Raw genomic sequence first — 11,488 nt, 5'->3', positions numbered from 1 at the left:
AGTCTTATCTAACTTGTTAATGAATAACATTGTATTCTGGATGTGTTGTGGTTGTCATAGCAACTGTGCTACATGAATGTATATATGGTGATATGCTGGACTAGGATATACATATAGATGGGGTTTATGGATACATGGACGAGATAATATAATTATACACCAGTTGCTTGCTCAAATTGTAATTCATTTTTAAATTTATTTAATCAACCCTATATGTGTTATATTTTTTGTATGAAATTACTCAAAGGTTTTAATGTAACCATTTTACATTTTTAATAAATGGCAACAGGCCAAGGTTTATATATGTACAGTCGAAAGCTGGTTATAATTTCTTGATCAAACTAGTGTTCATTTCAACATCTGTATAAAGTCATCTCATTGTGCTGAAAGTTTTTGTGTTTGTTTATACTGTGTGTGGTGTTGTAAGGCAGACAGGTACCAAGAAAGGTATTTTCTCTCGCATGTAGAACCATATTAGTGCATGAACACCCACAGATGTCACCGGACATCCACATTAGGCGTTGTCTGGCATCCACATCAGATGTCACCCACCATCAGGTGTCACCAGACATCCACATCAGATGTCACCGGACATCCTCATCAGATGTCGCCAGACATCCACGTGATGTCACCGTACATCCTCATCAGGTGTTACCGTAAATCCACATCTGATGTCACCGGACATCCTCATCAGTTTGTTCAGAGTTACAGTGAACCTTATGGATGTAACCAGCACATACACATTAGCATATGATTACATGTACATGTAAATGTAGGCTGTGTCTCCACACTGAGATGTACACATGATTACATGTAAATGTAGGCTGTGTCTCCACACTGAGATGTACACATAATTACATGTAAATGTAGGCTGTCTCCACACTGAGATATACACATGATTACATGTAAATGTAGGCTGTGTCTCCACACTGAGATATACACATGATTACATGTAAATGTAGGCTGTGTCTCCACACTGAGATGTACACGATTACATGTAAATGTAGGCTGTGTCTCCACACTGAGATGTACACATGATTACATGTAAATGTAGGCTGTGTCTCCACACTGATATGTACACATGATTACATGTAAATGTAGGCTGTGTCTCCACACTGAGATGTACACATGATTACATGTAAATGTAGGCTGTCTCCACACTGAGATATACACATGATTACATGTAAATGTAGGCTGTGTCTCCACACTGAGATATACACATGATTACATGTAAATGTAGGCTGTGTCTCCACACTGAGATGTACACATGATTACACGTAAATGTAGGCTGTGTCTCCACACTGAGATGTACACATGATTACATGTAAATGTAGGCTGTGTCTCCACACTGAGATGTACACGATTACATGTAAATGTAGGCTGTGTCTCCACACTGAGATGTACACATGATTACATGTAAATGTAGGCTGTGTCTCCACACTGAGATGTACACATGATTACATGTAAATGTAGGCTGTCTCTCCACACTGAGATGTACACGATTACATGTAAATGTAGGCTGTGTCTCCACACTGAGATGTACACATGATTACATGTAAATGTAGGCTGTGTCTCCACACTGAGATGTACACATGATTACATGTAAATGTAGGCTGTGTCTCCACACTGATATGTACACATGATTACATGTAAATGTAGGCTGTGTCTCCACACTGAGATGTACACATGATTACATGTAAATGTAGGCTGTGTCTCCACACTGAGATGTACACATGATTACATGTAAATGTAGGCTGTGTCTCCACACTGAGATATACACATGATTACACGTAAATGTAGGCTGTGTCTCCACACAGAGATGTACACATGATTACACGTAAATGTAGGCTGTGTCTCCACACTGATATGTACACATGATTACATGTAAATGTAGGCTGTGTCTCCACACTGAGATGTACACATGATTACATGTAAATGTAGGCTGTGTCTCAACACTGAGATGTACACATGATTACATGTAAATGTAGGCTGTGTCTCCACACTGAGATATACACATGATTACATGTAAATGTAGGCTCTCTCCACACTGAGATATACACATGATTACACGTAAATGTAGGCTGTGTCTCCACACTGAGATGTACACATGATTACATGTAAATGTAGGCTGTCTCTCCACACTGAGATGTACACGATTACATGTAAATGTAGGCTGTGTCTCCACACTGAGATGTACACATGATTACATGTAAATGTAGGCTGTGTCTCCACACTGAGATGTACACATGATTACATGTAAATGTAGGCTGTCGCCACACTGAGATATACACATGATTACATGTAAATGTAGGCTGTGTCCACACTGAGATATACACATGATTACATGTAAATGTAGGCTGTCTCTCCATGCTGAGATGTACAATGGGAAAAGACCACACAGAATGTTTGTAACAGATTGGATTTATTAGACAACAAACTTGAGAGAAACAAACCTTGGACACAAATATTTACATCAAATGATAAATATTTTCTAAGTACATGCGTTGCATTATTTACAATTCTCATTATCATGTATGTAATTCTGCTGCAGTGATGAGCATACGTGTAAATACATCTCCAACAGATCTCTGATAAACCTCACCATACAATGTAACAAAGCAGAAATGAAGAAAAAAACAAGCTCCTTTTCATCATACAAAAGTTACTTATGATTCACATAGCACAGCTAGTATACATCTATGTATCAGGTGATTTTGTTACATACATTTCTGAATTTCTAAAAACACAAAACCCTCTTTCAATCTTGCAGAGCTCCTTTCAGTGCCAAACTGATTATTGGCACACACTCCATCAATATGACTGAGTGGAAGCATCTTGCCGATAACTCAAAAGCCTAACATATGCCAAAGCATACATTCCAAATAATCTCTCATTTGGCTTTTTATACCATAACCTTACAAAAATGGCAAATAAAACATTTGCGAAAATATCAGTTCAACTGCAGAACTCCTCTCAACCATGAATATTTTGGTCATAACAGTTAGAACATTTAAGCTGATTAATATGCAAATGAATGTATTATTTTGAAAAGTTCAACAGGCACATGTGTGAGTATAAACAATGACCATCACTTGATGTCCGCACAAATTCCTTTCAAGGGGTTTGGAGTGCAAAACGGACAAACGGAAGGACGGAGAGCCAGAGTTACATGATAATGCTCATGTAACAACCCTAACGGGCTCAGTAGTGTAACATGGGACTTCCCAGTATATTTGGGGTATGTATGCTTTGGCATTATGTCAAGCACACTACATCTATGTACTACTATACACATACATGTAGAATGTTACTGAAGTCCTGCTAATACAGGGTGGGACGCCTATAATGCAAACTCTTGACTCATTAACACGACATAAAAAGGTGGCCGTTGATAGACCTGTTTTTTTCCACGTGTACGTCCATGCTTACAGTGCAAGCATTCTGACTTTCTAACAGGCGTACATGTAGACATGACATGAGCGCAGAGTTCTTGTTTTCTAACATTACACCCACCAACCACTACTCCCCAAGTGTCCCCAACTTTTGCTAACCTAGACCTAAACGTCTGATATGAAGCATAGCAGCAGTAGTAGGACTACACAGTGTATTAATTTTATCCGGCCTATGATTCCTGTATACAGGTAGAGCTGCAGCCCTATGTACATTCTCCGTATGGTAAAGGACTGTAATGTACACAAGATGAAGGAGGTCTAAATATGTCAAACAATATAGCCTAATACGGGAGGAAATGGGCCTTGTACATAGAGTAACCATGTGCACATCTTCACTCCATGTAACATCACATACGGCAACCCTGGAGGGGAAATTGTACAGGAAGGCAGATGAGTGCTAGAGGATACATTAACTCCTGTGTATTGTACATTTTCTAGATATATATCTCACCTGTGATCAGTTATTTACTGGCTTCAGCATTTACACGTAACTTTCTCTGACAGACAAACCACTCCATTATGCTTACTTTTGCCTTCGGTACAGATCTGAATGCCTGCGTTTAAACAATAGAGTAAAGTGTAATGATTGTTCCTGACCAATGAGGTGACAAGCTCAAATTCATCTCCTGACCAATGAGGACACGCGCTCAAATTCATCTCCTGGCCAATGAGGTGACAGGCTCAAATTCAGCTCCTGAACAATGAGGTGACAGGCTCAAATTCAGCTCCTGACCAATGAGGTGACAGACTCAAATTCAGCTCCTGAGCAATGAGGTGACAGGCTCAACTTCAGCTCCTGACCAATGAGGTCAGAGGCTCAGATTCAGCTCCTGACCAATGGGGTCAGAGGCTCAAATTCAACTTAAGCCCATGATACGGCAGCTTTGACTGGTGCAGCTGTGGTCCTTGGAGAATAGTGGAGGTTTTCTCTGGCTTCTGCCTAATGTCTTAAACCAAACTATCATCATATAGTTGAAATATACTTGAGTACAGCACACAACGCCAATCAAATAAAAAGACAATAAAGAATGCATTGCTGTCTGCCATGCAGAGGAGCTCTTTAACACAAAACCTGCGTGAAGTGAAAAGGATTCTGCACCTGATTCTGTGGAACAGCACCTGTTAAATTCACACTTTTGATAGCACTAAGGTACAAGGGGCACACGTAACGAAGAAGACACTAATATCATTATTCCGCTTTTTGTTTCCTAACATTGTATGTGATCTGTGCACCCTGGTTGGGTTGTTATGCACTTGCAATCAAAACGGAACCTACAAAACCTCACCAGCCAGATGACTTGGGAAAAAGTAGTCTGATTTATAAAGGTAGGGATGATAGTCAGGAGGTTATGTGGATGATGGCATGGCGGGTAAGAAGCTGGTGTTAAAGCATTTGACTGCTGTCATGCCATGCCATAACCTCAAATTCTGCCCCAAAAATGCATTTTAGAGGTCTAAAAATGTAATGAATTAATTCTTTTGTTGCTCAAGCTTACAATTTTTCAGCAGGTTATCATCTTACCCTCCAAACGAACCTGAAAACATCTTTCTAACATCAATACAATTCTCAGTCAGGCAATGTGTTCAATTTAGATGAAAGTTTAGCAAGGAAAATATGTCGCACATGTGACAGTACACACATGTATGTATACTACAAATAAATAGGCATATCAGTACAGGAATGGCAAGCTTATGAAAAATTTCTCGTGAAAGTACATGTATGTGAAAGATCAACTGGCCAAGACATATCACTCTATAACCTCACAACTTTACAACTGCTTTTTGTATATGGTCACTAGTTACCACAGGTTTACTGTCCAGACAGACATTCTCAAAATGTGTCACACTGCACACTGTGTACACATGTTTATGAAAATCTTTATACATATGTACAAAATGCCTGAAGACTTATAGCATGGTCATGCTGTAGGGGCAGTTAAGATGATATTGTGAAAGGTTCTTGAGTTTTGTCAAGCCTTGAATCACGGGGCCGGAGATTTGGCAGCGGGGCTATCTGTCACTTTTGTCAAACCCCCGGGCTGGGCTGTGGCCGTGACTACCGCACCAGTTGGCAGTTTACCCATGGTTTGTATCACACTGACCCCAGGGGCAGACATAGTCTGGCCTGAGGCCGACACATTGGCCAGGCGCATCCCTGGGGGAGGAGTAATAATCCTGGCGTACACAGGCTGGGGTTTGCCCTTGGGTGAGGCCTTTGTTACTTTTGTGGCTGCCTGTAGTAGGTGTGTGTTGGATGACACTGTGGAGGTCGCAGACTGAGGTATGTTGGGCTGTGATATGAGGATGGTGGCCTGGCCAGGTTTCAGTCCTGCGTGCTGACTTAACACCGTCTTTACCAGCTGTATGTTTTGACCAGGCTTCCCACCTGGGGCACTCACGATGATAGGGGTGCTGAGGCTTCCACCTGGTGACAAACCATACAACACAGTATATAAACCCCGTGATAACAAACTACTCACTACATAAATAAGTACATGGACATAAATAAGTACATGTAGACTAATATATCTTTCATATTTATTACCCCATCAAGAAGAATCGCCATTTAACACAAAAGGGATAAAATAAAATATAATTCTTGGTATTAATATCCCTTCACTACAACAGCTGGGATATTGATGATGTGACCAGACATAGATAATCATCCACTAGTGATAGGCGATAATGAGAGCACTCCCCAAAACCTTCTGGTGATAATGATCTCTTACCTTGAGACACTGTAGCTGTGGTAACCCCTTCCCCTTTGAAGCTTGCAGGTGCCTGTTGTACAATAAACTGTGTGGGTAACACTCCTGACTGATTGAGGAGCTTAGCCTGGGACAGATTTTGCAAGCCTGGGGAGGAGAGAAATGAGAACAGGTGAAAAATCCACAGAATATGAGGAAGAGTGTCAGAACAAATCATGTGGGCAGGTCTGACAGAAAGCAAACTGACTAACATCTTCATACCTGTCTGAAGATGTCCTACCTGTCTATCTGGAAGCCTGGGATGCTGACAATTTAGCGGACGTCTTCATATAGTGGTCTGTCTGAGAGCCTGGATGACTGAAAATCTAGCCAACACCTTCATACAGTTACCTGCTCTGTCTGAGTGCCTGGATAGCTGACAATCTAACAATCTAACACCTTCCTACAGTTACCTGGTTTGTCTGAGAGCCTGGATAGCTTTCTACAGTTACCTGCTCTGTCTGTGAGCCTGGATGGCTGACAATATAACCAACACCTTTCTACAGTTACCTGCTCTGTCTGAGAGCCTGGATAGCTGACAACATAACACCTTTCTACAGTTGCTTGCTCTGTATGTGAGCCTGGATGACTGACAATCTAGCCCACACCTTCCTACAGTTACCTGGTCTGTCTGAGTGCCTGGATAGCTGACAATCTAACAATCTAACACCTTCCTACAGTTACCTGGTTTGTCTGAGAGCCTGGATAGCTTTCTACAGTTACCTGCTCTGTCTGTGAGCCTGGATGGCTGACAATATAACCAACACCTTTCTACAGTTACCTGCTCTGTCTGAGAGCCTGGATAGCTGACAACATAACACCTTTCTACAGTTGCTTGCTCTGTATGTGAGCCTGGATGACTGACAATCTAGCCAACACCTTCCTACAGTTACCTGGTCTGTCTGAGTGCCTGGATAGCTGACAATCTAACAATCTAACACCTTCCTACAGTTACCTGGTTTGTCTGAGAGCCTGGATAGCTTTCTACAGTTACCTGCTCTGTCTGTGAGCCTGGATGGCTGACAATATAACCAACACCTTTCTACAGTTACCTGCTCTGTCTGAGAGCCTGGATAGCTGACAACATAACACCTTTCTACAGTTGCTTGCTCTGTCTGTGAGCCTGGATGACTGACAATCTAGCCCACACCTTCACACAGTTACCTGGTCTGTCTGAGAGCCTGGATGACTGACAATCTAGCCTACACCTTCCTACAGTTACCTGCTCTGTCTGAGAGCCTGGAGGGCTGACAATTTAACCAACACCTCCATACAGTTACCTGGTCTGTCTGAGAGCCTGGAGGGCTGACAATCTAGCCAACACCTTCCTACAGTTACCTGGTCTGTCTGTGAGCCTGGATGGCTGACAATATAACCAACACCTTTCTACAGTTACCTGCTCTGTCTGAGAGCCTGGATAGCTGACAACATAACACCTTTCTACAGTTGCTTGCTCTGTCTGTGAGCCTGGATGACTGACAATCTAGCCCACACCTTCACACAGTTACCTGCTCTGTCTGAGAGCCTGGAGGGCTGACAATTTAACCAACACCTTCATACAGTTACCTGGTCTGTCTGAGAGCCTGGAGGGCTGACAATCTAACCAACACCTTCATACAGTTGCCTGCTCTGTCTAGGAGCTTGGATGGCTGACAATCTAGCCTACACCTTCCTACAGTTACCTGGTCTGTCTAGGAGTCTGGACAGTTAACAATCTAACAGTTCATACAGTTACCTGGTCTGTCTGTGAGCCTGGATGACTGAAAATCTAGCCAACACCTTCATACAGTTACCTGGTCTGTCTGTGAGCCTGGATGACTGACAATCTAGCCAACACCTTCATACAGTTACCTGGTCTGTCAGTGAGCCTGGATGACTGATAAAATATAACCAACACCTTCATACAGTTACCTGGTCTGTCCAGGAGTCTGGACAGTTAACAATCTAACCAACACCTTCATACAGTTACCTGGTCTGTCTGTGAGCCTGGATGACTGATAAAATATAACCAACACCTTCATACAGTTACCTGGTCTGTCTGAGAGCCTGGATGGCTGACAAAATAACCAACATCTTCATACAGTTACCTGCTCTGTCTGGAGGGCTGACAATCCAACCAAAACCTTTAACGCATACAGTTACCTACTCTGTCTAGAAGTCTGGACAGTTAACAATCTAACCAACACCTCATACAGTTGCCTGGTCTGTCTGGAGGCCTGGATGACTGACAATCTAGCCCACACCTTCACACAGTTACCTGCTCTGTCTAGGAGCTTGGATGGCTGACAATCTAGCCTACACCTTCCTACAGTTACCTGGTCTGTCTAGGAGTCTGGACAGTTAACAATCTAACAGTTCATACAGTTACCTGGTCTGTCTGTGAGCCTGGATGACTGAAAATCTAGCCAACACCTTCATACAGTTACCTGGTCTGTCAGTGAGCCTGGATGACTGAAAATCTAGCCAACACCTTCATACAGTTACCTGGTCTGTCTGTGAGCCTGGATGACTGACAATCTAGCCAACACCTTCATACAGTTACCTGGTCTGTCAGTGAGCCTGGATGACTGATAAAATATAACCAACACCTTCATACAGTTACCTGGTCTGTCCAGGAGTCTGGACAGTTAACAATCTAACCAACACCTTCATACAGTTACCTGGTCTGTCTGTGAGCCTGGATGACTGATAAAATATAACCAACACCTTCATACAGTTACCTGGTCTGTCTGAGAGCCTGGATGGCTGACAAAATAACCAACATCTTCATACAGTTACCTGCTCTGTCTGGAGGGCTGACAATCCAACCAAAACCTTTAACGCATACAGTTACCTACTCTGTCTAGAAGTCTGGACAGTTAACAATCTAACCAACACCTCATACAGTTGCCTGGTCTGTCTGGAGGCCTGGATGACTGTAAATCTAGCCAACACCTTCATACAGTTACCTGCTCTGTCTGAGTGCCTGGGTGGCTGACAATCTAGCTAACACCTCCATACAGTTACCTGCTCTGTCTGAGTGCCTGGGTGGCTGACAATCTAGCTAACACCTCCATACAGTTACCTGCTCTGTCTAGGAGCCTGGGTAGCTGACAATCTAGCTAACACCTTCATACAGTTACCTGCTCTGTCTAGGAGCTTGGATGGCTGACAATCCAACCAACATCTTTCTGCAGTTACCTGCTCTGTCTTGGAGCCTGGATGGCTGGCAAATTAGCCAACACCTTCACGTATTAAAGTATCTGGCTTGACTGGCAGTCTTACCTACACTTTGACAGTTACCTGGTCTGAGAGAGAGGCTGCCTGGAGCCAGCTGTGTGACGACAATACCCGCCTGAGAAGGGGAGACAACCCTTGGTTGGGAGACGACCTGCAGATTCTGAGACTGTAAAACTGTGGCACCAGCTTTGGTGTGGGAGACAACGCTGCCACCTTGTAAGGCAGAGCTCAGGATGGTACCCGACGTACTGTCAGAGTTTGTTACTGTAACAAGTACACAATGTATTCATGAAACACATTCACACATATTACATTCATGTCATCATTGTGGATTTGTGCTCATGGTTTAGCTTAAACCTATATTTGACCACCAGGGACAACAAAAAAAGCTGAACAACCTGAACAACCACAGATTGCAAATTTAAATGTTTCCTTCTTTACCTCGGCCTAACACCAACTGCTGAGGATCAGCAAATAGTTAAATCTTAATCATTGTTAAATTTCAACCTATCAGCATAAAGCAGGCTATACGCTATTAACATTTCAATATACAAAGGGACACCTGATACCTACATATGAAAGGCTTTGTAATAATTATTTTGGACTTTATAACTTCAGGAAAACATTAAATGAGCTCCTCAAAATACATGTAGATACACAATCATGACAGTGTATCAACAAATAAATACCTAAAGTGAAGAGTACAGTAAAGTCATTGATTTTTTTTTTATATCCATGGAAAATGCATGTATGTACCTACACATTATCGAGTTTCAATTAATTGTTTTAATGGGTTGACAGCCTAGCATACAGTACAGCCCAGAAATAACCAGATATCCAGTGGGCATAAAACCCAACAAAGTCGTGGTCGTTTTCCAGATTATTCTGTCGTGTTCATGCACCGTACAGCGATTACTGAGTGATTGCACAATGCTTTTATTGCAATCATGTTCATTAAACTGCGTTTATTTCTTGGTGCCTTGTTGTGTGAATATTTCACCTTGCAATGTGAGATTCACCAGCAAAAAAAAGTGTTCATCAAAGATTGTATAATATACAACGAGGGTCTTTTTCTTGTACAAGTACTGTCGCTTTGACAAGGATGATAGAAACCAGCACTCAAAGTAGCGTAAAAGTTGCTGACAAGGCTCACTAACATATCTCTGCAGTACCTACATATACATGAATGGGTGGTTGCTGGATGTTTGTAAGTTGTTAGCAAATCCATGTAAGCCAGGCTAGGGGCCTATAAATTCAAGCTGCAGAAAACAGCTTGAGTTTTATTCAACTTCTTTTGTCAAAGAACAATTAACTTGTAGCACATATGCTGAATTGGAAGGCCACTGTGAAAGTTTAAGCCATTCTCATGTATACATGTATTCTGCCAACAGTTATGTATGTTGTTGTAACTGGACAATAAAATAAATAAAAATGGACCATAAATACAAACAATTGTAACCAATGAAACTGCTCATAAGAAATATGTCAGGTTGTTGTTGTAAACTTTGTGGCCGGACTGGGTGGATCAAGGAACTTCTTGTATGTATATCTACCATTTGACAATTAATGCCTTTTATTGCTTTGCATCAAAGAACATAACAATGTGTTCAATGCAACTTAACTGTGCTTTATAAAAGTTTTTTGTAAGATTATTTCTGAGTTGTATTGTAGATGGTATTGGAAAGTACACTTAACACACTACCTGATCAATGCAATTACTTATGCATCATTTTTATAGAAAAATGAAACCTAAGGCAAGTAAAACCAAAAATTGCCCTCCTTACCTTTAGTATCCGCACTGGTAAGGAGGGTAGCTGTGGGTGTGGCTTTGGCTACCCCTGGGGAGATGATGTTGAGTGTGGACAGAGGACCCTGGGGGGTCTGTACTAACCCCAGGGTCTGCTGACCAGGTTTCCCTGTGATCTGAACAAGGCCCTTGTGTGTGGTCAGGGGTTTTCCAGACAGGTGGATGGGTTTTCCTCCTGGAACAATGTTTCCTCCTAATGACAACAACAACAAAACCTATTCAGATAAAGTATGTTCTTAATTGTCAAACATAATTTGGTTATA

At 41.9% G+C, this 11,488-nt stretch overlaps 1 protein-coding gene across 2 annotated transcripts in view; it reads right to left on the bottom strand.

The window, feature by feature from the left end:
* Window positions 1-2,414: 2,414 nt before the first annotated feature.
* The window catches only part of LOC135472408 (nuclear factor related to kappa-B-binding protein-like), a 37,231-nt gene continuing 28,157 nt past the window's right edge, over window positions 2,415-11,488 (bottom strand). The window contains exons 21-24 of one of the 2 annotated variants that reach the window (XM_064751897.1): window positions 11,203-11,418; window positions 9,482-9,682; window positions 6,182-6,307; window positions 2,415-5,877 (exon numbers count right to left, since the gene is read on the bottom strand). In XM_064751897.1, the coding sequence (XP_064607967.1) occupies window positions 5,435-5,877; window positions 6,182-6,307; window positions 9,482-9,682; window positions 11,203-11,418 (986 nt within the window). In that variant the 3' untranslated portion in view covers window positions 2,415-5,434. The remainder of the gene's footprint in view (window positions 5,878-6,181; window positions 6,308-9,481; window positions 9,683-11,202; window positions 11,419-11,488) is intronic. The other variant, XM_064751898.1, reaches the window with a different exon arrangement.

This window comes from Liolophura sinensis, chromosome 8 (genome assembly GCF_032854445.1).
Source record: "Liolophura sinensis isolate JHLJ2023 chromosome 8, CUHK_Ljap_v2, whole genome shotgun sequence".
Taxonomy (NCBI): Eukaryota; Metazoa; Mollusca; class Polyplacophora; order Chitonida; family Chitonidae; genus Liolophura; species Liolophura sinensis.
The sequence above is the reverse complement of the archived record's forward strand: the minus strand, read 5'-3'. Positions and strand labels throughout refer to the sequence as shown.